The sequence below is a fragment of the Schistosoma haematobium genome, chromosome 2, assembly GCF_000699445.3.
Source record: "Schistosoma haematobium chromosome 2, whole genome shotgun sequence".
NCBI lineage: Eukaryota > Metazoa > Platyhelminthes > Trematoda > Strigeidida > Schistosomatidae > Schistosoma > Schistosoma haematobium.
The window spans coordinates 35,142,325-35,167,033 of NC_067197.1; the positions used below are offsets into that span (position 1 = coordinate 35,142,325).

At 31.6% G+C, this 24,709-nt stretch overlaps 1 protein-coding gene across 1 annotated transcript in view; it reads left to right on the top strand.

The window, feature by feature from the left end:
- The window catches only part of CHRNA1 (Acetylcholine receptor subunit alpha), a gene marked incomplete at its 5' end in the record, with an annotated part of 39,424 nt that extends 14,953 nt beyond the window's left edge, over nt 1-24,471 (top strand). The window contains 5 exons of the mRNA XM_012939444.3: nt 6,615-6,788; nt 8,150-8,430; nt 17,456-17,542; nt 22,961-23,079; nt 24,445-24,471. Of these exons, the coding sequence (XP_012794898.3) occupies nt 6,615-6,788; nt 8,150-8,430; nt 17,456-17,542; nt 22,961-23,079; nt 24,445-24,459 (676 nt within the window). The 3' untranslated portion in view covers nt 24,460-24,471. The remainder of the gene's footprint in view (nt 1-6,614; nt 6,789-8,149; nt 8,431-17,455; nt 17,543-22,960; nt 23,080-24,444) is intronic.
- Between the last annotated feature and the right edge of the window lie 238 nt (nt 24,472-24,709).

Consider the following 24,709-nt stretch of genomic DNA (forward strand, 5'->3'; position numbering starts at 1 on the left):
ATGAACGTTTATAGCAACACTTACGACTAATTTCGATTATGGCTAATTTTTTTCAATTCCCTTAAATAACTTGTTTAACAGACAGAGTTGTTGAAACAGTAACAACTCATTTATTTCTTTGTACTATTGTGATCACTACCTTGTCTGTATAAACGTGTGCAGTTGATTACTTGACAGCCTATGCACATATCTATCTAGCTTAAAATCTCTCGATGAATCATTCTCTCTCCCATGTATGTATGTACTAAAATCCTATAAATTGCATTTGCCTTGCCTATCTGCTCCTTGATTGGATTCGACTATAAATTCGCTTCTGTATTCGCTTACACACGTATTAGCCTCTCTGTTCCAATTCGCTCGATGTGCTTGTAACTTTGTTATTTGTGCTATTCGTTAATAAACTATAGTCGCCTCTTCTTAATGCCTTCTAAATTCAAATACTGTTGAAATTTATATAATAATTGTTATCAAAATGATTGATTAACGAAGCTAAGCCACTATACACTTAACCTCTGAACCACTGAGCAAGCATTCAATGGTGTTAATCTCTAACTTCAACCAATCAATTTAAACTGTTATAAAAGTTAAAAGGAAGCAAAAGGGTAAAGGTTTGCTTAATATTCATAACCAAATTGAAATTCACTTGCTAAGCAATATCATATTTGGGAGATTTTTTTAGAGTTAACTAAAAAAAACGTTAGTCTGTCAATAAACAGAACAATTTTTTGTAAACCATTTCGATAACTATATCAAAGAATGCTCCTTAAAGCAAAAAACAAGCTATTCAAATAAATCTTTTAAATGGAACAAACTTAATATAAGTAGAAGAAATTAAGTAGCATTGACAATAAACAGTCAAATAAAATAACTATTTGGGTAATAATTAATTACATTTTACCTACATAAAACATCAAGCTTAATTAAATGAAGTAATTCAGTTGAAATAGGTAAGTCATCATATTTATAAATAAAAAGAATCTACTTAGATAAATGTAAATATGACCTCAATTGAAAAGAAGAGAAAAAAAATGAATAAAGTACTTCATCAAACTTCTAATTACTAAATATTACTCAAGTGGTTTTTTTGTTAATGATCTTATTAAATAACATTTAAACTGTATAGATTCTAGTTACCATCTCTATATTTGATTAAACCATTTTAATGGTGAAGAATGCTGTTTTTTATTATCGTTAATTAATAATAATTCAACTGAATAGAACGATGACGGTGGGAGGCGCAAGGGGGTGGTGGTTGAAAATCTGTGAAACCATAACTAGCAGCTTACAGAAACGTCTTAGTTACCACATTTTTTGAATTTATAAAATGAATGGTACCTATTCCTTTTTATATTCTTAAAAATTGAATACTTGTTAATCGGCAATTTTGTTTCAATTCTACAGAGCCTATGATAAAAACTGATTAGTGTAATCAAATACATGGCATTGAATTTAATAAGTATTATAAGTTGCCTGTTTATTAAAATGATATGAAAACATTCTGTTGTTTGGGAACGAGAACACAAGGGGGAACAATCGAGTATATGTAAGTACAAACTTATCGAGCATCTTAGTATAATCTGAGAACCATACAGTAAATTCTTCATTTGCAAAACATCAGGTAATTGTCTGAAACTTGACTGTTCCTTCAGCGAAATATCAGCCAGCAGTCTCAGATTTCACTGTTCTTTTATTTCTAAACCAATCATTCTTTGTTCTTCTCCTCTTTTATTTGATCTCTTTAACCTTCTGCCTCCAGGCATTTCACTTTCGATTGATGATACATATTACTTATGTCTGTCAACGTCAGTAGCACACATCACAATATGAATGATCTTATAAAGCTTTTTTATCTTAAAAAAATTATTGGTGAGAATAAAATTTATGGACGACCTTTGAGCGATGCCAGATTGACTTTAAGAGTGTTCACCTAATAACTAGGACCAAATGGAGGTTATAAACCTGTGTGACGAATTAGAATTATGATTTCCAGTTGACGGTTGACGTTAAGAATTAGATTTAGGGTTTTCATCACAAACTGACATCAGCTATAAAGCCAAAACTTTATTTAGCCAAATGGATGAATGAGTTTGGCGCTAAAATTCGAGGCGTTTTATCTTATACTTGATTGGTTCGTCCATAATTTATAGTCTCGTCATATTATCTCACCAAACAATGAACAAATACAGTAAATAATTGTTTTTTTTTTAAATGTTAGGATGTAATATATTTGAAAAGAGTAATTTTGTAATTTATACGAATATTCGTCAATATTAGAACGAATAAGCAAAGATGGATATTGGCTAGCATTGGAATATAGGACGGGAGTTTCGTTCTATTTGAGACTCGTTAGTTGGATATACCTGCATCCCAGAGTTGATGTTCACTTTTGGACTCGAACTAAGTACTATTCCCTTCATATATCCTCGCATTATCCACTTAGCTATTAAGTCCTGATAGCTAATATCGAAGCCTCACACACAGTATACACATATGCCCATAAGAGACTAATCAGTTACAGTTCTAAACATCAATGGGAATATTCAAATAAACAATACTAAGTGAATTAGAACAAATAGCACCGAATAATGAATAATTTTTTAATCCTAACAACTAATATCTTAATGAAATCAAATAAAGATATTCTTTTTCTTTCTTTTTTTTTGTATTTTTTTCCATTAACAATCTCAATGTTTTATTTCAATGATAGAGTTCAGCAAAACAAAATGAATAGTTATATAATTAACCATTTAGAACAGTAAATTATAATAGAATCAAAGTAATTACAGATGTTAATGAGGAAAACTATTTTAAATATTGTTTATTTATTATTGAATAATAAAGACTTTTATTATCATCATAACTAGTTAGATACTTATATAGATGTATGTTTCTTTTTCTGGTATTCATTTCAAATCCATTTTATAATATTCAATATTAACACCATTATTAGCAATAATTATATTTAAGGTCATTATGACCTTTGAATAATCTTGTTTTATTTCAATCAGTATATTTAAATATGAATATAATCACTGTTTAATAATTTAAGACAAATGGGGTTGTTTGTGGTAATTATGACCTGGGTCAGTTATGAGGTAGTAACTCACTGATAACAATAGTGGATGTGTCGCTTAATTTCGTGGATTAGTTGAAGTCAGACATTAACGCCGTTGGACGCCGACCAGCTCAGTGGTCTAGTGGTTAAGTGCTCGTGCGCGAGACCAGTAGGTCCTGGGTTCGAATCTCGCGGAAGGCGGGTTCTTGGATGTGCAATGCTTAGGAGTCCCACAATAGAACGAAACGGCTGTCCAGTGCTTCAAGGTTTTCCATGGTGGTCTAGCTTCAATTGACTCATGATTTCAACCAGTGAATAGTTTCAACTAAATTTCGATAGAACAATGGGAAGGCGGAATCGATGCATTTGCGCTATACATTTCGAACAATCTGGTCACACACATATACTTGTCAGGACATTTTTATATGAAAATTAATAAAGGTCAATTAAATGGAAGTTCAAGTAAAAAAGTAACAAAGAGGAGAGAAACAATTTTATATCGTATAGAAAGAATAAGAAATTGTCGCGTTATCCTAGGCCATAGAATGACTTAAAGATTACCAAGGTAAATTCAAGGTTACGACAAATGGTTTTTGTACATATAAGGGGGTTATAAATTTATGAATAGCCAAAGTTTCAATAAACTTGAGAATTCGTCCTTGACAATTTCTATACAACATTTTAAAAGCTGTATTAATGTCAATTTTGTGCCTCGTTTCAATTATTTGTTTCGCTATCGATGAACCTAGTTTTCTACCTCCCACGATGATTTGATCATTTTCATATAAAATGCCTTGACAACTATATGTGTATGACCAGATTGTTCGAAATGTATAGCGCAACTACATCACATTTTTCATATCAACTCCATCTTCCCGTTATTCTATCGAAATTTATAAAAGGAATCAATTGTTTAAAATTAAATTAATAAAAAATGATAAATGTATTAAGATTTATTTCTATTGTATTCATTCCCCCCCCCTTTAAACATTATGTTTATTATTACATTAAATGTAAGTATATTAGATACAATACTGATTATAACTAATTTTACTACAAAAAATGTATTTTTTTTTCGTTTAATGTTTTCTTTATTAATTTTAGTTACTATGTAATTTATTACTTAAATAATACTGAATTGGTTACATTCATTTAAATAATTATTCCTCAATTGAATAGATAATAAAACGGAATGTTCATTTGAATTTCCGCCATTTTTATTACATAATGAGTAAATGATTAAAAAATAATTATTGAGCTTAGTAATTTGACAGTGTGTTATAATCGCGTTCTGTGTTCAATAAATAAATAGAATTAATCAAAATAATTTCCTTTTTTCGGTCCATTTAAAGAAAAATAATTAAAAAGTCATTAACTTATGAATTATGGCTTAGTTATTAAGTAATTTTAAACTGTTTATAGATCATAAATTTGCCCCCAATACCCTGGTATGACCGGGAGTGGGGAGAGTCAGCTATTCCTCTGGAAATTCTCTCAAATGGCCAAGTTCATACATCCACTCCAAAGAAAGTCCTACTCACTACATTCTCGTAGTGGGAGTGTTGTTTACGAAATTGAGAGGACGAAAAGCGAATGTCCGGTGTTTAACAGGGTTGGTGGATACGGAGGATCTACATACGGAAGTTGCAAAGCCCTTATTCCAAACCGATAGTGTACATGGTCTCCAGAATTTTAAGGAAACAATTGACGTATGAACCAATTGTTGGTCACTGTCTACCATGAGGCTGCATCCCCCTACGTTACTCCATTGCTTTGTGGATTAGACCTTTATATCAAAGATTTGGGGAGTGGCCCTCTAAGAAAACCACCTGCTTCGGTTTAGACACCTGGACAGTATCACAGCCCTCACACAAACCGAATGATTTATGTAGCGCATATCTATTTGTTCCCCTCTTTTACCAATATTTATATGTTTAAATAAATAAATAAGATAATAAATTTAATAATGATGCGAAATGAAAGGTAACTGTATAATAATTCTTCACCGTTGTATTATTCGCCTGGCAATCTGGTCTAAGCTTTTTCAAGGAAATATAATAAAACATCAAAATTATTGAATATAAATAAGTACCTGGTTCTCCGGTTGACTGTATACTGGTTGGAATCCGTGAGATGATAGCAACCGATGGTTAGAGACATTGAATGACATGGCTCGAAATCGTTTGCAATGACCCAGGTGCATCCACTCTTTGTGTTCTCCCAAATTCTAATCTTCTGAATTCTTCTTGTCCCTCTTTTTTCTCTTTCCAAATCTATTTCACTGGACTATACTCTTTAAATAACATCTTCAAACCCTAATGTTTCCGATTACTGCTTATACTCTTACTGACTCTACCATTATGGGATTTGAACCGATGACTGTATCTCTGTGCTAATGTGGTATGGCAACTCGAACTGATTTACGTACGTTTGAAGTTCTGCTTTTCTACTGACTGATTGACTGACGACTTTTTCGAATGAAGTATTCATTATAAGCTCAAAAAATTAGTAGTTGCTATAGGAAACCAAGATTTGTACAACTCAGTGAAGAGTTTGATAGATGAGGTTTTATTATACATTAAAAATAAATCATATCGATAATTGAATTCATTGATTTTTATGTTTTATTTATTCTGTTTAATGGTTAAATTTGAATGAATTAAACTGAATAGCATTTGATATCAATTAATGGACACAATATACAATGTCACTCGATTATACTACTGTAACTAACAATTGTCGTCCAGTGCTTCCAGGTTTTTCATGGTGATCTAGCTTTAATCGACTCGTGAATTCAACTATTTAATTACTATAATATACGCAAAAAACTCTTCTGATTATAATCATCATATGCTCACTAGTGACTGACTTCAAGAGGTGTTTCCTGAAGTTCTAGTGAGAAGATGTGACCAGTGGAGTTCATACGCGTCTGTTGTGAGATAGTAAATCACTGAGTGCGCACTGCTGGGGAGTCCCATGCTAGGACGAAACGGCCGTTCAGTGATTCCAGGTTTTCCATGGTGATCTAGTTTTAATCGACTCATCGATTCAACCATTAAAAATTACTACAATATCCGCAAACCCCCATTCTTATAATAAAACAAGTGATTGAATAAATGTTTTTGGATGCAAAGCTTTGGCTTTTTGATCCGAATAGTAATTGCTTCAGTCGTCTGCAGGATTCTCAGTCTGACGAATTTAGGCATACTGCTGTTAACACGCTATATGATTGTGAAAGATTGCTCCATGTTGGCTGCCTATTCTGTCTGCATTAAATGGGCTAAAATGGAGTTGATAATAGTTTTAATTACACCTTTGCTTAACTACACTGGGAGGTATTCACGAGCGCGAAAATACAAATTCCTAGAACATCTGCCAATATAACTTGCTCCACAGGAGTAGTTGAATTGATAGATACAGAAAGAAGTGGCTAGTCTAAGTAATTCATCTTTCAACTACGAAGTGATCACGGTATGTGTAGAAAACAATAATTGTAGTTTACTTCCATTAAATGTTCTTTGAATTGTTCTATGTAATTTTATTATTATTTATTTTACAGTGCAGATGAAAGACTCAATGAAAGAAGACCATGTGATGCAAGGATTTTTTCTGATGGAAGTGTACTTTGGAATCCAATGGGTATATTTAAAAGTACATGTTCTGTTGATATTAAATATTTTCCATTTGATCGACAAAAATGTGTTCTGAAATTTGGACCGTGGAGCTATGACGGGTAAGCAATCTTTTTTAAGTACATACGGTTAGATAATCATCAAAGTTTTATTTACTGAAAAAAACTAGATACGAATGTCAAAAATTCGGTGTGTTACCTTGACTATCATCATATCCTTAATGAATATAACAAATACAAATCATAATATTGCAAAATGATAAGAATTTGCCAAAATTCCCAAATTCTAATTTTCGTACAAATGAAATTTACTAATTTCCATTAAGTTGATAAGAAAACTAATGAATTAGATAAGTGAAGATATATAAGGACTACTAGTACATTTTGCTGATAAGTGTCAAATAGTGAAGACCACAGTTCATGGTCTCTCCAGTTGACTACCTTCACTTTCTTACTTTTACTTATGCATGTTGCCCCCCCCCATGGAGGAGCATGGACAGCCCACCAGCACTCTCCATCCAACCCTGTCCTGAGCAATCCTTTGTAAATGTTTCTAGTTGATATTCTTCCTTTTCATATCTGCTTCCATTTCTCGATGTACTGTGTTATCCTGCCTTCTTCTTTTCCGCTACCCTTCAGGAATTCCAAGTTGGGGCTTGCCTCATAACTACCTCGAACCACTGAACAAATATCAAGTGCATTAAAATGCTCTTATGTCTGTATATTCTTGTATTTCCCTTTTATAGATAAAAGTAATAATTGGAATATTGTTCATAATTCTGTTACAATAACTGATATCTTTTCTAGTAATGCGATTGTGCTTTTAATAAAGTTAGGCTGTGCTCTGAACCTCACTACATGGTAATAGTCCGCATAAATAAAGCACATTTTTCATCTTGTGGGAATTGACATCTGTCGTTGAGCGACTCGTTATCATTGACTATTCATGTAACAACTGGTGATCTTTAGAACTGAAATTTTTATATTATTGTATCGCCATATCTCATCATCTGATACTTTATGCTGACTGGATTCTCTCAGTCAACAAAATCTTTACAGATTCCGTCAGCACAAAACTATCACCAGTATAGGGTTGCGGAGATTATTAAGTTTTCGATTGAGGTCATGAACCAAATGATGTTAGACAACCATTGAAAACCTCGAAGCACTGGATGGTCGTTTTATCCTACTGTAGGACTCCTCAACAGTGTGTACCCATGATCCCGCTCGCGGGATTCGAATACGGGACCTATCAGTCTTGTCCGTGAGCACTTAACCTTTAGATCACTGAGCCGGTATCCAACGGTGTTAATGTCTAACCTCAACCAATTCACGAACTTGCGCGACCATCTTCCATTGCACTGAGGTCGATACCTGATTTTAATCAATAATATAGATCAAGGAAAACATTTTTATATCTCTTATGAGTGTTAATAAAATTTATTGTTAATTGTTTATTTTAGATTTCGTGTTAATATTTCATTTTATGATGGTGAAAGAAATTTTCGTCTACTTAATTATATTACTAATCCTGAATGGAATTTATTAAATTCAAGTGCTGTATTCACAGAAATCTCTTATCCTTGTTGTCCAGAAAAATATCCTGATATAACATTTCATGTATGGATTAAAAGAAAATCTGCATTTTATACATATATCTTAATAATACCAAGTATTTTATTATCATCGCTTACATCAGTAATTTTTTGGCTTCCACCACATTCACCGGCAAAAATTGTTTTAGGTAAGTGAAAACTTCTATATTGAACAGAATCATTTTATTTAAATAAACTAACTATTTGAAATTAGTTAACAGAATAATAACCTGAGTGTTTTATTTGTCAAGTTGGACAAAACACACTAGCGGGATTTTATTGCTTATTACTACTAGAATGTCATCATTTGCAAAAATAATGATATACATTACTTACTTACTTACTTACTTACTTACTTACTTACTTACTTACTTACTTACTTACTTACTCACTTACTTACTTACTTACTTACTTACTTACTTACTTACTTACTTACTTACTTACTTACTTACTTACTTACTTACTTACTTACTTACTTACTTACTTACGCCTGTTACTCCTCGTGAAGGAGCATAGGCTGCTCACCACCATTCTCCATCCAACCCTGTCCTGGGCAATCCTTTCTAGCTCCTTCCAGTTCCTATTGATCCTCTTCATATCTGCTTCTATTTCCCGACGTACTGTGTTCTTTGGCCTTCCACTTTTCCGCTTCCCTTCAGGATTCCATGTTAGGGCTTGTCTCGTGATGCAGTTTGATGATTTGCGTAATGTATTTCCTATCCATTTCCATCGTCTTTTTCTAATTTACTCTTCAGCTCGAAGCTGGTTTGTTCTCTCCCAGAGAAGGCTGTTGCTGATGGTATCCGGCCGATGGACGTTAAGTATCTTGCATAGACAACTATTTATAAATACACTAATTACTGTTACATAAATTATTAGCTTTCATTAAAATTATACCGAAAATAAGTAGGCTATTCAATTAATTGGTTGTAGTATAATTGTGCACTGTTCTTGGTTTTCTTAGGAAACATTGATTCCATACAGCTAGCTGTATAACAATATCTTAGTTTCATACTCACAACTAACTATTAGTATCGACCTCGAGAGTGTTGATTTTTACAAAGATAAATTACAAAGGGTTTTATCTATACGATTGTATTTCGTATTTACATCTAGTAATATAAAAAAATAATCATAATCATAAGCTTAGAGGTATTTCGATTAAACATTGACAGTTCTCTTTGCAGTTATTCTGTTCAAATGTTTCCAACACAATAAATTCGTATTATACTATCATAGTTAAGCTAAAATCAACACTATAAATTACTGATTGTATAAATAGTAGAAGGTGAGACAATAATTTATGGACGACCTCTGAGTGACACCAAAGTGACTTTGAGAGTATCTACCTATTTAATATGGCTAAATGAAGGGTATAAAGCAGTCTGAAAAATAAAGACAATGACTTGTAGTTGATGGTAAGGGTTAGGAATCAGATTTATGGTTTTCATCACGAACTGACATCAGCTAAAATGCCAAAACGCCATTTGAACAAATGGGTAAATGAATTTCGCGCAAAAATCCAAGACCTGTTATCCTAAATCTGAATGGTTCGTCCATAAATTATAGTCTTGCCATAGTAGAATAAAAATAATTCAAAAAATGTCTTGAAACCAAGTAACACAGTTATTTGTATGATAATTCTTTTTCTGATCTCTGTTGAAATACGATGTAAAAACTTTTGTCAGTGTTCCACTGTTAAAATTGAAAACTTATATCTAGTTATAGGTATCATTTCCATGGTTTGACTTGATAATTTCGAATACATTAAGTAATGGATAGATTGTTATAAATAACTTCATATATTTGTAATATCTCAATAAGTAGAGGAATTAGATTTTCTGACGTTTCGTCACTCAGTGTAAGTCACTTGTTCAGAGAATAAATAACCAAATCAAAATTAATCCAAGTTTAAATAGCACAAAGGGACAACGCAAGAATATTATCTACGATCAATCAGACCTGTTTTTTGCGTTGTTCCTTTGTACTATTGAGCTGTTTGGGTCATTACTGACATTCTGTAAGAACAAAATATTTAAACTGACAGATTACTGATAAGTAAAAAATGGCATAGGTATCATTACTAAGGTTTGACTTGATAATTTCGAATAAATTGAGTATTGGGTAGATTGTTTCCAAAAGTGGTTTAACATCAATTGGTCCATAATCTCTTTCAAAAACTTAATAATCTCCACAACCCCTATACTAGTAATTAACATGTGCTCACTAGTGACTAGCTTTGTGAGGGAATTCTCGGAGTTCTAGTGAAAAGCCGTGACCAGTGGAGCTAATCCATGTCGGGTAGAGACAAGTATCTACCTCAGTACAATGGAAGATGGTCGTGCAATTTCGCGGATTGGTTGACGTTAGACACTATCACCATTATATCTGATTGTTGGATTTCATTCTAATAAATCATAATAGTGTTTTATAGCCATTGAATCATTGATCTAAATCTTGTTATATTAATTATCGGACAAAAAAAACAATGTAATATCATTATTCTTTAAAAACAATTTTCCCGCATATGAACAAAAACTTTTTGATAATGAATTAGGTTTTTCGTTAACGGAAATTGAGATCAACTAGATATAACCATAATAAACATGATTTCTTAAATGTGTACAAATATCAGATATAAGTTACAAACAGAAAATTATTATCTTTATTCTATAGAACAAATTTTTCAGATACTCTAGATTTATGTTTTGAGTAATTGAATACGAGAATATGTTAGTGTTTTTTTTTGTTGATCATTGTTATTATATCAAGCTATAAACATGAAGTTGTTTCTTATGATGGTTCATTATTTTGACGTCAGCTAGATCGAGTGGTGTCGACTGGTTCACGACTTTAGTGGCTCGAGATCTGACTCCAAGTAGATGTTTCGTTAATTTCTATTGAAATATATATATCGTCAATCCTCGTATATAATCATCGACTTAAATTGCGTCAGTGAATCACGGAATTAAATAAGTTGAATAAGAGAATGAACTTTGAATACATATACTTCATACAATCGTTGATAGGAAAGCGATGCACAATGGAGAAGGCGAGTGAGCTAACTAGATTCAACCAAGTGTGAATCGATATTTATGGTCAGATTAAAATAAGTTACAGATATATGATAAGATAGGAAATGAACTCATATAAAAACAGCAAAGGTTGACAAGCGAATAATTAACAAGGTCAAAATGTAGCTTGAAGAGGATGTATAACCTGGTTTGTACAAAAGCTATGTGGGCTCGATATAGAACCAGTCACTGCAATTCAAAATAGTTGATACGAAATAAATAAATGAATTTATTATGACTGTTAATTACTATTTATCTATTGACTCAAGTGTAAACTGTTGTTAAAGGATTTGTATTTTATACCCGTATAACATATACGAGATGATTTTGTAATAAAAAGCTCTATACTAGGAAGAATATCAGTTTCTTTAACACTACAGATATATCTTGCTAACGAGTGGCAATTAACACCAAGGTATCCTGCTAACTACCTCCAACCACTCTAGATTTATAGAATTGAGATAATCAACTATGAACACATCGATAATATACATATATGTATCACACTGATGCTTCAATGTGAATACTACATACTGGTTTGTTGTAAATTTTCTGGAATAAAAATGCAACTGTAGTTATGGGATTTAACGTGAACAGATGATATGGCAGTATAGTTTTATTAACTGTTCAAGTTATACTAATTAGCTTCATATCAAGAACTATTCAACTAACTTTATCGAAAAAAAATTTAGGGATTATATGTAACAGTTTTCAAAATCTTTATTAACTAACAACAAACTTGACGAGTAATATGCCACTCTTTGTGCTGCATTCATGAGAGCAAATAATGGAATATTTTGAACGCCAATATTATAAGAGTCAAATCAACACTTAGCTCGCATTGGCTAGAAAAAGAGACCTCATTTATTTGTTATTTTCATGTTTAATGGATGAGATGGAACTCATTTTAAAACCAGTTACGATAACCTATTATTATTGTACATATTCGACACAATCAATATTCCAACACTGTAATTTTAAAAAAATTATAATCTAGAATACTTAACTTGTTTTCCGAGAAACCTTTTGAGTAATACTGCTCGAAGATTTTATATTTCTGACCTCAGGTAACGGAAGAAATCGTTGTTAAGATAAGTAATTCTCTATAAAGAATAGACTAAAAAACATCTAGGGGCTAAGATTGGCATGAATTTTCCGACATTTCAACAGGAAATTAAAACTTGAGTACTCAGTCATGTTCTTAGTGGAATACTTTTTCTCTGATGATACTGACTGTGAATATTGTCATGTCAAAAACCTATTGCATTAAGTAAACCAACCACTGGATTCCGGCTCAGTTGTCTGAAATGAATTATGCTGAAAACAAGAGCCGAAGTTTTTGGTTTAGTGCAGAATTAACTTGTGAGTGAACAATGTTGCATAGTACTAAATTAAGAAGTGAAACCTACCACGTTCAATTCTGTTATCAACGGTTTCTCAGCCAATATCAGTTTTTAGTATGAACTATCTTCAGGTTATACAATATCATAACATATCCAAAAAAGGAAGAAAGTGAAATCTTCACGGTTAACCCACCAAGTTTAGAAAACACAAAAAACTCAAAAGTTAAGTAATCCATTCAATTAATGTACTTTACAATTTGAGCATTATCCACCTTATTTCATTTTACTTTTATGAGTCAACAAACTTCATTGACATTCCCCTATATGGAGCCATCATTTGTATTGGAATATCGTGTTTTCTAAAACGTTTTACGTATTATTTTACTACACACAATATCAGTTGTACCTTTCATTTATAGCTCATTATCATTACTGTGAATCGTCATTTTCTAAAGTTTTATACTTTATAGATATTATTATCCATTCTCAGTTTAGCAAACGTTAACAAATGTTACGGGGTTGAGAGAAACCAATAGAAAACCCTAAACCTAGGTTTCATTCTAGTTGACCTTCGTCAGAAAATCGTATTCGTGATCTCGAGGGAACTGATGTTCCCTTTGAGATTCGGACGCAAATCGCCTTCCTTCATAATCTGAGATGGTATTGATCATTGAATGGCGACCAGTGTTATGCAGTGATCACTACACAGTGATCAATCAATTGTGAACATTCAAAGAATCCGAATACGTGTACAACTTGATTCCACAACCATAAATTAACATTATTTATTTATTACAACGTATGGGAGAATATAAATATTATTGGAAACGAATTCTTTTATGAAACCACTATTGCATATGTCATAGTGACATAACTTGATAATTAATTCTTCACTATAAAACAACATTCATCATTTAACATAATGCATATTGTTGTGTAACATCAGCAATAATTTTCTTCTTCAAATTATTGAACTTATTTTTGATGAAAATATCACATTACACTTTCTTCAGGTAATCCATATACATAAAAGTAGTTTAGTGTTTTCAACAGTTTAACCTAACTTCTGTTTAATTGCCTTTTTGTTATTTCAGTTACTATTATTACTACTACCGCTACTACTACTACTACTACTACTACTATTATTATTATTATTATTATTATTATTATTATTATTATTATTATTACTATATGTCACTTTCCTTCATCAAGAAACTTAATATATTTTTGTATTGTTACTAGGTGTTATCAAAATGATAGACGACACAATTGTAGATTAAATGTGAAAGTATTTCATGATGTTGCTTGTTTTCTTTTTTATTTGGAATTGATTAATTTGGTTATGAATCTGTTACTGTTATTTTGAATTAAATTATCAGTGACTACTTATAATAGAAGTTAAGATTCAAATAAGTGAATTTAACACTTAAAGGGAAAATTTTTAAAGTATTTACATTTAATAAAAGTTAATATGTTTTATTTAGTCTAAAATGAAGAAATGAAACAGAATTTCTACATTGAAGGTTTAAAATTATTATCCTCGACGTGAAGTTGGGATATTTTTTTAGTTTGATTGTATGGATAGACTATACTGAGTCACTCTAATGTATCATATGCATTTGCAAATGTGTTCCTAGAATTCTAGTGATATGCAACTAATTAAAATTCGATATTAAAACTAACTGAAAATTGAAACCTAAAAGAGAAATTTTCAAAGATTTATTTATGTTAAATAAATTCATTGGAAATACACATAAAATCGATTTTCTTAGTTGGTGGAGGAGATTTGTAGCTCAAGTGGATGATCTTGGTGGAGTTTTGTTTACTGAGCTGAGCGGTTTGGTTGTGATGCTTTCATAGTTATTCTAAACAAAATCCTACCTGAATTTTTTGCTAATGATTTCGTCCAGAATAACGATGAAAGTTCCAAGACTAAACCATCCAGCTCAGAGAACAAAACTCTACCAAGACTTTTTAAAGTTAAAGCTAAACCTACTGTACCACAGTTAAAGAAGAAAGTATTTGTCAAAGATTTTTTTCAAAGTTCAATAATTAAGTTAGTTAATCTGTTTTTTGTTAAATCAGAAGAAACTCCAGTCAGTGATTCACTTGATGTAGTTAAGACACGTTCTCATTCACATCTACTTACAAAGAACTGATAAGACTTTAAATACATATATTCAGTTTATCTCTTTTATTGTCTTATACCTAGGCAAATACTATCAAATCACAAGTCTAAAAAACATACATACTACTCAGTTCAATAAATTTTATGACGTTCCGAAAACTGCCTCTAACATAACACGTAAACCACAAATGAACAGAATTTATCAGTTACAGTATGAAGTGTATCCAGTAAACTAAGTTAAACTCTATCATACCACCCCTTTGTACACCATTTGTTACCTTTAATTAGTTAACAGTAAGTATTTTATGGCTTAAATTTCGTATTCATGGAAATTCACCAAATAGAATCATTTTCTTTTCTGAAGAAACCTGTAATCCCCTGTAAAATTGATAAACGAATAATAAATTATTCTACCTGCAATTATCAATTGTGCTGTCATTATTACACAATTAATTTTTATCGTCTTTTCACTGACTTGAATTTTAATATGAATGTTATTTTCCCTCTGTTTAACCCGTAGATTTCAATGTGTCTATTGATTATTGGGTGACGTAATTCCTAAACTCTTAAAAACTGTTTAGCTATTCGTACTATCTCTGTTCAATATTTCAACATTTTCTCAGTTGAACTTTTATTACCCACCATCCATCCATCCACCCACCCACCTCAGTTGTCTAAATACATGTTTGTAGGCCAATATATCTTATGTATTTATTCTTTCTTTTCTTTGTTGATTCTTTTACTTTGATGAGCCTCAAAAAACAAAAAGAAATACCTAGAACCAAAGACAAGTTTTTAACATATCTGTATATATATAATCAATTATCATAGTTGTTTGTTGATTAAAAAGCAATATTCTTCTTTTACATTGAATTGAAGAATGAAGAAGTTCAAATGTTAGATTAGAGAATATATATCAACATAAATTGAAAGAGAAATGAAACAAAAGAGAACTAAATAAGAAAAAAATTCCACAGTGTTAAAGAGAGAGAGAGAAAGAGAAAGAAAGAAAAGAAGGCAAGCAAAGACAATGTAATATTGAACTTGTTGAAATGCATAATTGAATGGATGTTATCATTTCTTCTATTCAATGAGATAATCTCATTTCTCTGTGTTTGATGATTTCTTATCCACTCACTCTTTATCACTCTCACTCTCTTTTTCTTTCACTCTTTAATTTGCTGAGCTTTTCATTTCGATAATCTTCAATCAAATTTATAATGTGCTTTGCATTCTTGCTGATTTTTCATATTCCTGATTTATAACAGAATGAAATTATATATATATATATATATATATCCAAATGATAAATATTTATGACCCGAAATGACCGTTGTTTCCGACATTTTGAAAACGACAAAAAAATATCCATCATTATTTTATGTAGACATCATTATTTTTTCTTTGCTAAGCATCAATTAACTATATGTTTTCGATTATTTTAAGATTATGATATTTCATTGTTCTTAATCTAATGAAATAAATAATGAACTATTAATTATTATGGATACATTTTCGTATTTTTAATTGTAGAATATTTAAAAAAAAATTCGCAGAAAATATCATTCATTTTTTATTAGTTCGGCTAGTCTATTGAAATAATCACCAAATGCCCTTGTATGCCAGGGAGTGGAGAGAGTTCGCTCTCCCTCTCGAAATGCTCTCATATGGCCACGTGCATATAACCACTGCATTCTCGTGGCGGGATCGTTGTTTACGAAATTGAGAAAACAAAAGGCGAATGCCTGGCACTTTAATCGGGTTGGTGGACACGGAGCGTCCATCTAGAGGAGTTGGAAAACCCTGATTCCAAACCAATAATGTGCATGGTCTCCAGAATTCTAAGGAAACAATTGACGTATGAACCAATTGTTGATCACTGTCTACCATGAGACTGCATCTCCCTACGTTACTTCATTGCTTTATGGATTAGACCTTTATGTCAAATTATGTTTTCCGGCTTCATTTATATGAACATTAATATTATAAGCAGAGATGGATAGTGACTAGCAGTGGAATCCAGGACGCGCGTTTCGCCCTGTTTGGGACTCGTCGGCTGGATGTACCTGCATCTCAGAGTTGATGTTCACTCTGGGACTCGAACCCAGTACCATTCGCTCCAAACGCCATTGCGTTATCCACTCAGCTACTGAGTCCTGATAGCCACTTGCTTGTGTGATGGCATGAAGTTTAATTCACTTGGTATTGTTTTACTTGAATCTTCCCATTGATGTTTTAGGACTGAAATTGATCAGTCTCTTATTGGCATATGTGCATACTGTGTGTATGCCTCGATATTGCCTTAATTTACGAGCATTATAAGCAAAGATGAATAGTGGCTAGCAGTGGAATCCAGGACGCGCGTTTCGCCCTGTTTGGGACTCGTCAGCTGGATGTAACTGCATCTCAGAGTTGATGATCAATTTCAGTCCTAAAACATCAATGGGAAGATTCAAGTAAAACAATATCAAGTGAATTAATATTATAGTTATGAATATCTTCAATAATTAAATAAACTCTCTTTATATTAGATATATTATTTAATTAAAGTACATTTATTCATTGTTCAATTTCGACAGATGTAGGTGTTTCGTTTTCTTTCATTTTCAAAACTTTTAATTTATTACAGCAATGAATGTATTTGTTGCGTTTCTTCTACTTCATCTCTTATTGGAAGATACAACTCCAGCAGCTGCAAGTAACTTCCCACTACTTGGTAAGTGAATAAAAACAGACTATATATATATATATATCTTTATGTCATTCTTTAAAAATCCATTGTCCGTCATATTACATACTCATATTACTTATACTTGAAAATGACAAATCATAACAATTTCCATGACTAGGAAAACTGGTGTAAGTTAAGACCTATTGACTACGAAATGCACCTGACGATTCTTGTTGAAAATACAATCATTTATTTATCATTTGTACATCCATTTTGATTATCATTTAGAAAAATGTTTAAAATCATAACAGATCATATGCTGAATGTCATGCTGAACATAGTCTACGTTCATTTAATACAGGAATATCGTATCTTGAAAAAAAACATTACACTAAAATAAATACCACTTACCTGCACTTGTTACCGCTCATTGATTATAGACAGTTGACCAGCAATCTCCAACTTACTCTGTCCTGGGCTCTACTTTCCAGTTGTTGCCAGGTTCTACTAATTACTTTAACTTCTACCTCAAATTCCTGGTACAGTGTGGTTTTTTTGACTGTCCCTATTTCTGTTGCCCTAAGGATTCGAAATTGCAGTACACCTTTTGATCCAATTTGATTATTTACACAGTGTTTGTCCTCTACCTCACATTGCAAATAAAACAAATATTATACTAAGTAATCTTCATATTGAATTAAAAACGAAAACAACGTTGACCAAAAGTCCCAATGAATAAAATATTTAGTTTTGCCTCTTTTATCCTGTCATATCAGTTATCATTATAATATTGACAACAAGCAACTCATCCAGTTAAACTACATAATTTGTTGAGAAAATTCTATCTTAACAATTTAACGGAATAACCGAGGACACACTTAAACGTTTTATATTTATTGTCTGTCATATTCTGAATTTAAATGGTAGTAGTTTAACAAGTAGTATATGTAGGTTACCTCAAAGCCAACTGCCCAAACAACCATTTTAAGTAGGATGAGAATAGATATTTACCTTTGAGAAACTAAAAATTCTAATAAGTAGATAAGGATAAGGTCCGAAAATTTTACGATCATTATAATAATAACAGTTATACGCTATTCGAAAAAGTATATTCTTGATGTTAGTATTTTTTTACTTGCAAACTAATAATTCAGTTGCTTTACTGTGTTATTGTAATGAGCGAAGACTGGGATGTGGTAAACAAGTTTATTGTGCCAAACCAAATCATATACTGCATTTGTTGAATATGAAGACAATACATTGAATAAAACCATTTGCACATCTTCTTTGAGTTGTCTCTTACAGATTCAATCGTTCCTCCTTTCCTGTTGCTATTTGGGCAGCTTTTATTTTTATTTATCTTCTAATGTTTTTCTTCTGTTAGTAATAATCCTACTTCTAATTCCCGATACATACTACTTATGCCTATCCGTATAACTAGCATACAACACACTATCTGTATTTAAACGCCACTCAACAATGTTTCTTTCGAAACTGATGGCAATGATATTTGATAGTGAGCGGAGTGCATCTTTAAAATATGCTATAAGATAGAAAAGATTTCCATAATATAACTTACCAACTTGTTTATTGAATCTATCCTTTTTGTCAGCTGATCAGTTGACTCGATTAATGTGAAAATCCAAATATTCCTTTAGAGCTAGCATTTATTTACAGTTTTTCAGTCTTCCCCTTGTCAAAAGTATTCTTCTTCTTGATAAAGGAGTTTTATCAGATTCCATCCTATAACCCTCTATCTTTAATCAGTTTTCTTTCATAATCACAATGCAATAATATATTATTTTCCTTTGGAACTAAAATTATCTTATATATACTCTTTACAAAACTAGATAAGACAGGAACAACAAGAATTCCATAATGACTTGAATCAGTTTATTTCTCCTGGTTCCTTATCAGATATTGACATTTTTTTAATTACATTGAGTAATACGATTAATGATAAGAGTTTAAAATACCTTAGTAAAGTCGGGTTGATTATTTGGAATAGAACCGAAAGTCATAATAAGATGTATAAAATACAGAATTTGTGATTAGAGAACAAAGCTTACGGAGTATAACTCTACATTACTATTATTTTCAACGCTCCAATCTCATATATGTTTAATCATATTATTTTGTATTCTAATCCAATTATTATGATTCTGTTTCGTTTCGAATTTTTCATCTTAGCATCATTAACCGTATTGCTATCAAACCTTAGTTGATTCATAAATAAAGTAAAAATATCAATAATCAGTTAACAACAGAATGACTTACTTACTTGTTTACTTACGCCTGTTACCCTCAATGGAGCATAGGCCGCCGACCAGCATTCTCCAACCCACTCTCGTCTGGGCCTTCCTTTCTATCCAACTTTTGTTCATTTTTCTCATGTCTATCTCCATTTCCCGGCGTAATGTGTTCTTTGGTCTTCCTCTTTTCCTTTGGCTTTGAGGATTCCATTTGAGGGCTTGTCATGTGGCGCAGTTGGGTGATTTCCTCAATGTGTGTCTTATCCACATCCAACGCTTCTTCCTGATTTCTTCCTCCGCTGGGATCTGGTTTGTTCTCTCTCATAGTAGGTTGTTTCCTGTAGTGTCTGGCTAACGGATCCGAAGTATTTTGCGTAGATAGCTGTTAATAAGCACCTGTATCTTCTGGGTGATGGTTGTAGTAGTTCTCTTAGTTTCTGCCCCATACAGTAGAACTGTTTTGACATTTGTCTTGAAAATTCTGACTTTGATGTTGGTTGATAATAATAGAATGAGTTAACTCATTCAAAAGTTAACCACTGGACAATAATTGATATCAAACATTATTTCTAACTAATCTGTGTATCAAAGGATGAAGTAAGATAATATAAACTGTAGTAAAACAACTTTTTAAGATACTGTAAATCTAAATTTCCAGCTCATTACCACTCATTAATAGGGAATATCTACCTTCTTTAAAATACTGATATTATAGTACTAAAAATCAAACCCATGCATAGTATCTACATATATAACATAATTAATTATTCTGGCATTTTATTTATACGATTAATTGTTATCTCAGGCAAACGTATAATTCCAGACACGTCACTGATAAAATAAAGGTTATTTAGTCATCTGAAATACTCACTTATCTAATAAAAATTCAATAGATTTTCATGGATTTAGTAAATATAGAAGAATATTCATTCAATTGGCTCTTATAAAATCTGAATCAATTATTTATCACACACTTTAGAAGACGAACTTGAAAACTCTGTAATCGATATTGTTTATGGGTACTAACATTAAGATTTTGATTGAAATCATAAACCGATTGATGTTAGACAACCATTGAAAACCTCGAAGCACTGGACGGCCGTTTCGTTCTATTGTGGGACTCCTCAGCAGTGTGCATCCATGATCCCGCTCGTGGGACTCGAATACAGGACCTATCAGTCTTGTCCGCGAGCTTTAAACCTTTAGATCACTGAGCCGGTATCCAACGGTGTTAATGTCTAACCTCAACCAATTCACGAAATTGTGCGACCATCTTCCATTGTACTGAGGTAGATACTTGTCTCTACTTGACATAGATTAGTTCCACTGGTCACAGCATCTCACCAGAACTCCGAGAATTCCCTCACGAAGCTAGTCACTAGTAAGCACATGTTAATTATCAGTATGGGATTTGGGAGATTATTAAGTTTTTGATAGAGATCATGAATCGACTGATGTTAGACCACCATTGAAAACCTGGAAGCATATTGGTTGTAATCAAAACTAAAGTTAAATCTTTTATTTTGCAGGAACTGGTAAATAATTTAAATAAAATATAACGGAGAGTATTTTATAACACAAGTAATTAGAGAGATACTTGATGTAACCAGTTTTACCAGTCGCTCATTTTGCAAACAGTGATTACCACAGTTTATCTTCTTATTTTCATATAAAATTTGGAAAGTTTCTGAGAAGACAGATTGGTAAGTTTTACCAGAAAAGTTATTTTTCAACATCAACTCCACCCTAGCGTTTGTAGACCAGTCGGTTTCTACAATTAACATAATTTGTTCAATAGTTCATAAGCGGATTTAGAAGATATTTTTTTAATGTTTTCTTCAGAGAAGCAGTTATGAGTAGAAATTTAAGTCACGTTGCTAGTTTTTTGTGAATAAAGATTCGTACAAGAAAGTACACTGTTATAGCTTACAGTTCAGTTCTTTTTATTTATTTATGATTTTCTAACACCCCTGCAGCGAGAAGGCAATGAGTAGGACTTTCGTAACAGTGGCTGGATACGCGCAGCTATGTGAAAGCATTTCGAGAAGGAGAGCTGATTCTCTACACCTTTGGCCGTACCAAAGCATTTGGAGACCCACTCATTAGTTGATATTTAACCATGAATACAAACATATTTCGTTTACTAATAGTAACATAATTTATATTTCGTGAGAAACTAAAATATTTGCAAAGTTCATTAGTACTTATTTCTCGTAGACTGCAGTTTTAACTGTATTTATATTGTTTGAAAAAAGAACTGATAAAAAGTCTTTTTATTAAGGTCATTGTACTATGATTTAGTGGATAAAAACTTATAAAGTGACCACAGTACAAATTACCAGTGATTAGCCATCTTAAGACTATCTAACTATTTACTATGTAAGTATTGTAATGATATTACCTAATCTAATTTATTCCAACAAACTAGTTATTGTGTATTTATGTCACTAGTCATTCATACGTTTTCGAAAATCTGTCAACTTGTCATTGTGATAATTACTGTAAAATGCCAGTAGAGAGATTCTGTTTTGTAATCTGTGTCTCTTTATCTATTCTTTTGCTTCAAATCACGCAATCACCTTAAAATTAATGCGTGAAAAGCTCAGTGTAAATAATTTATAAGTATTTCACTTAGCTTCCCATTTTGATGCAACGAACATTGTAGAATCGTGATAAATCAAAAGCTCATACAGTTCAAGATAGATATTGCTTCGGTAATGTTAAGAAGATGGAATTTAACTGCCTTTCACAAATTTCTACTTACCTTGTAAGTGACTTTGAAAGCAGAGTCTGTTATGATTGAGTGACCTGTGTTCGCGTGGTGTTCGATTACTGAACTTCTTATTGAGCCAAGCGGTGTTGCATCGATCGGGAAACGAATCCGGATTGTCCGAGTGGCAAACGAGCATTCTACCATTGCCAAAGCAATAGCCATGTATCTGAGGAAACCATAATTGTGTGTCTAAAAGATATTAGATAATCACTGTTGTAGTTTACAATGTTGAAATACACATTAAAGTGAAATTTATTGCAATATTTCATTCTATGTTAGAGATTCCTTACTTTAACAAAACATACATAACATCGGATAAATTAAAAATGATGATAACTACCGAAAATAATAATTGTGAAGTCTTATTGGATGCATTAAGCCATTGCAACTTATTGCCATAATAAATTAATCAGTGTGTACTTTTTCTTCATGTTTTAGGCGCATATTATTGTTTCAATATGGGTGTTATTACAGTTTCAATGTTTTTATGCTGTATAACAGTTAATATACATTTTCGAACAGCTGAAACTGAACAACCGTCTAAATGGTTAAGAAAAGTAAGATCATTTTTAACTAAACTAAATGTATAGCTGTTTTAATTCTTTATTGTTAAAAATTCAATACATTTTGATTATTACAAAGCAGTAAATAAATGTTCATTCTACAAGATAATGGTTTAATTAATATAGATTAGATTAAATTTGGTTACCTATGAAATCCAGGATGCACGTTTTATCCTATTTCAGACTAATCAATTGAATGTAGATGGATCCCAGAGTCGAAGTTCATCCTAGAACTTGAACCCAGTACCATTTCTTCCATCCAAACTATTACAAATTGAATTGAAGGTTGAATTAACGTTTTACTTCCAAAAATCACTACCATAATTGATTATTAATTATAACTTTGAAGTGTCCCCATACAATAAGAAAACAATTTCATCCATAGATGTTATCCATAGTTATATTTTTCTCAATAATTAACGTTTTGATTTTACTACTTATCAAATCTAGAAAGAGTCTAAACGTCATATATTTATTTTAGTCACCTATTTAATGAATTTCCTGAACAAACTTCATTAGAGAAAAGATAGGCGTATTTCGTCTTTCAAATAATTAAAGCAATTAGATAGTAAATTAGCATGGAGTATATAACTTTGTAGATATTCAGTAATTTTTAAACATTCTATTGTTATTAAGACAAACCTCGAATCAGACTACACAGTAAAACACTGGAGTTATTTGGTTTAAATCGTCAGGTCTTCTAATGCAAAAGTAGTGTTCTATTTAAGTCTATAAAATGTCTAATAATTTGGATTGAGCATAGTCAATTCAATATTCCCGCTCATAGGATGTAAATTTTGGTTTGGAATACTTTATAGTTTTTATTCTAAACTGATCTCATGATCAATCCACAAAACAACATATCTTTTAAATAGAGCAAGAACAAAGATTGGTGCAGAGTAATATGAATGTATTTTATTTTGCTGCTTACAACCTAAAATATTTGAAAATCAGAGTTATTAGTGACGTAATAAATAAAAATAATAATAATAAATGGGGAGGTAATGTTACCAGGTAAAAGAAAGATTTATCGTATTATTAAACCCACTTTTTTATATTTATTACGTTATTCATTATTCCAACTCTTTCTGAAGTTTGAAATTACATTCTTCATAACCGACTAATTCCAATTCATATCTTAATTACACAATCATCTAATTTTTTTTTTTAATTCCATGAATTCTCATCGCTAATTCAACGTTCTGGAACTTTCCCTCTCAAACTTTATTTATGTGAAACAAAATTTTTATGACCTTATTAACTCTATCGGAATCTTCTCTACATCATGATACATATATTCATCCTTAATCACCCCCTTATGTCATTATCTGTAATAACTCTGATTTTCAAATAATTTAGGTTGTAAGCAGCTGATGAGAACCTAGCAAAATAAAATAAATTCATATTATTCTGCACCAATCTTTGTTCTTGCTCTATTTAAGATAATAAAGGGAACTATGTGTATGAAATTTCTCAAAACATATCTTTTATATACTTTAACAACTAGAAGTTCTTTTTCTTAACTACCATGTTATTTATTAAAACGTTACAATCGTATTCATGGTTATTTCACGTAATAATCTACAATAGGGAATGGAAAATTTTTGAGTTATTTACAATGCTT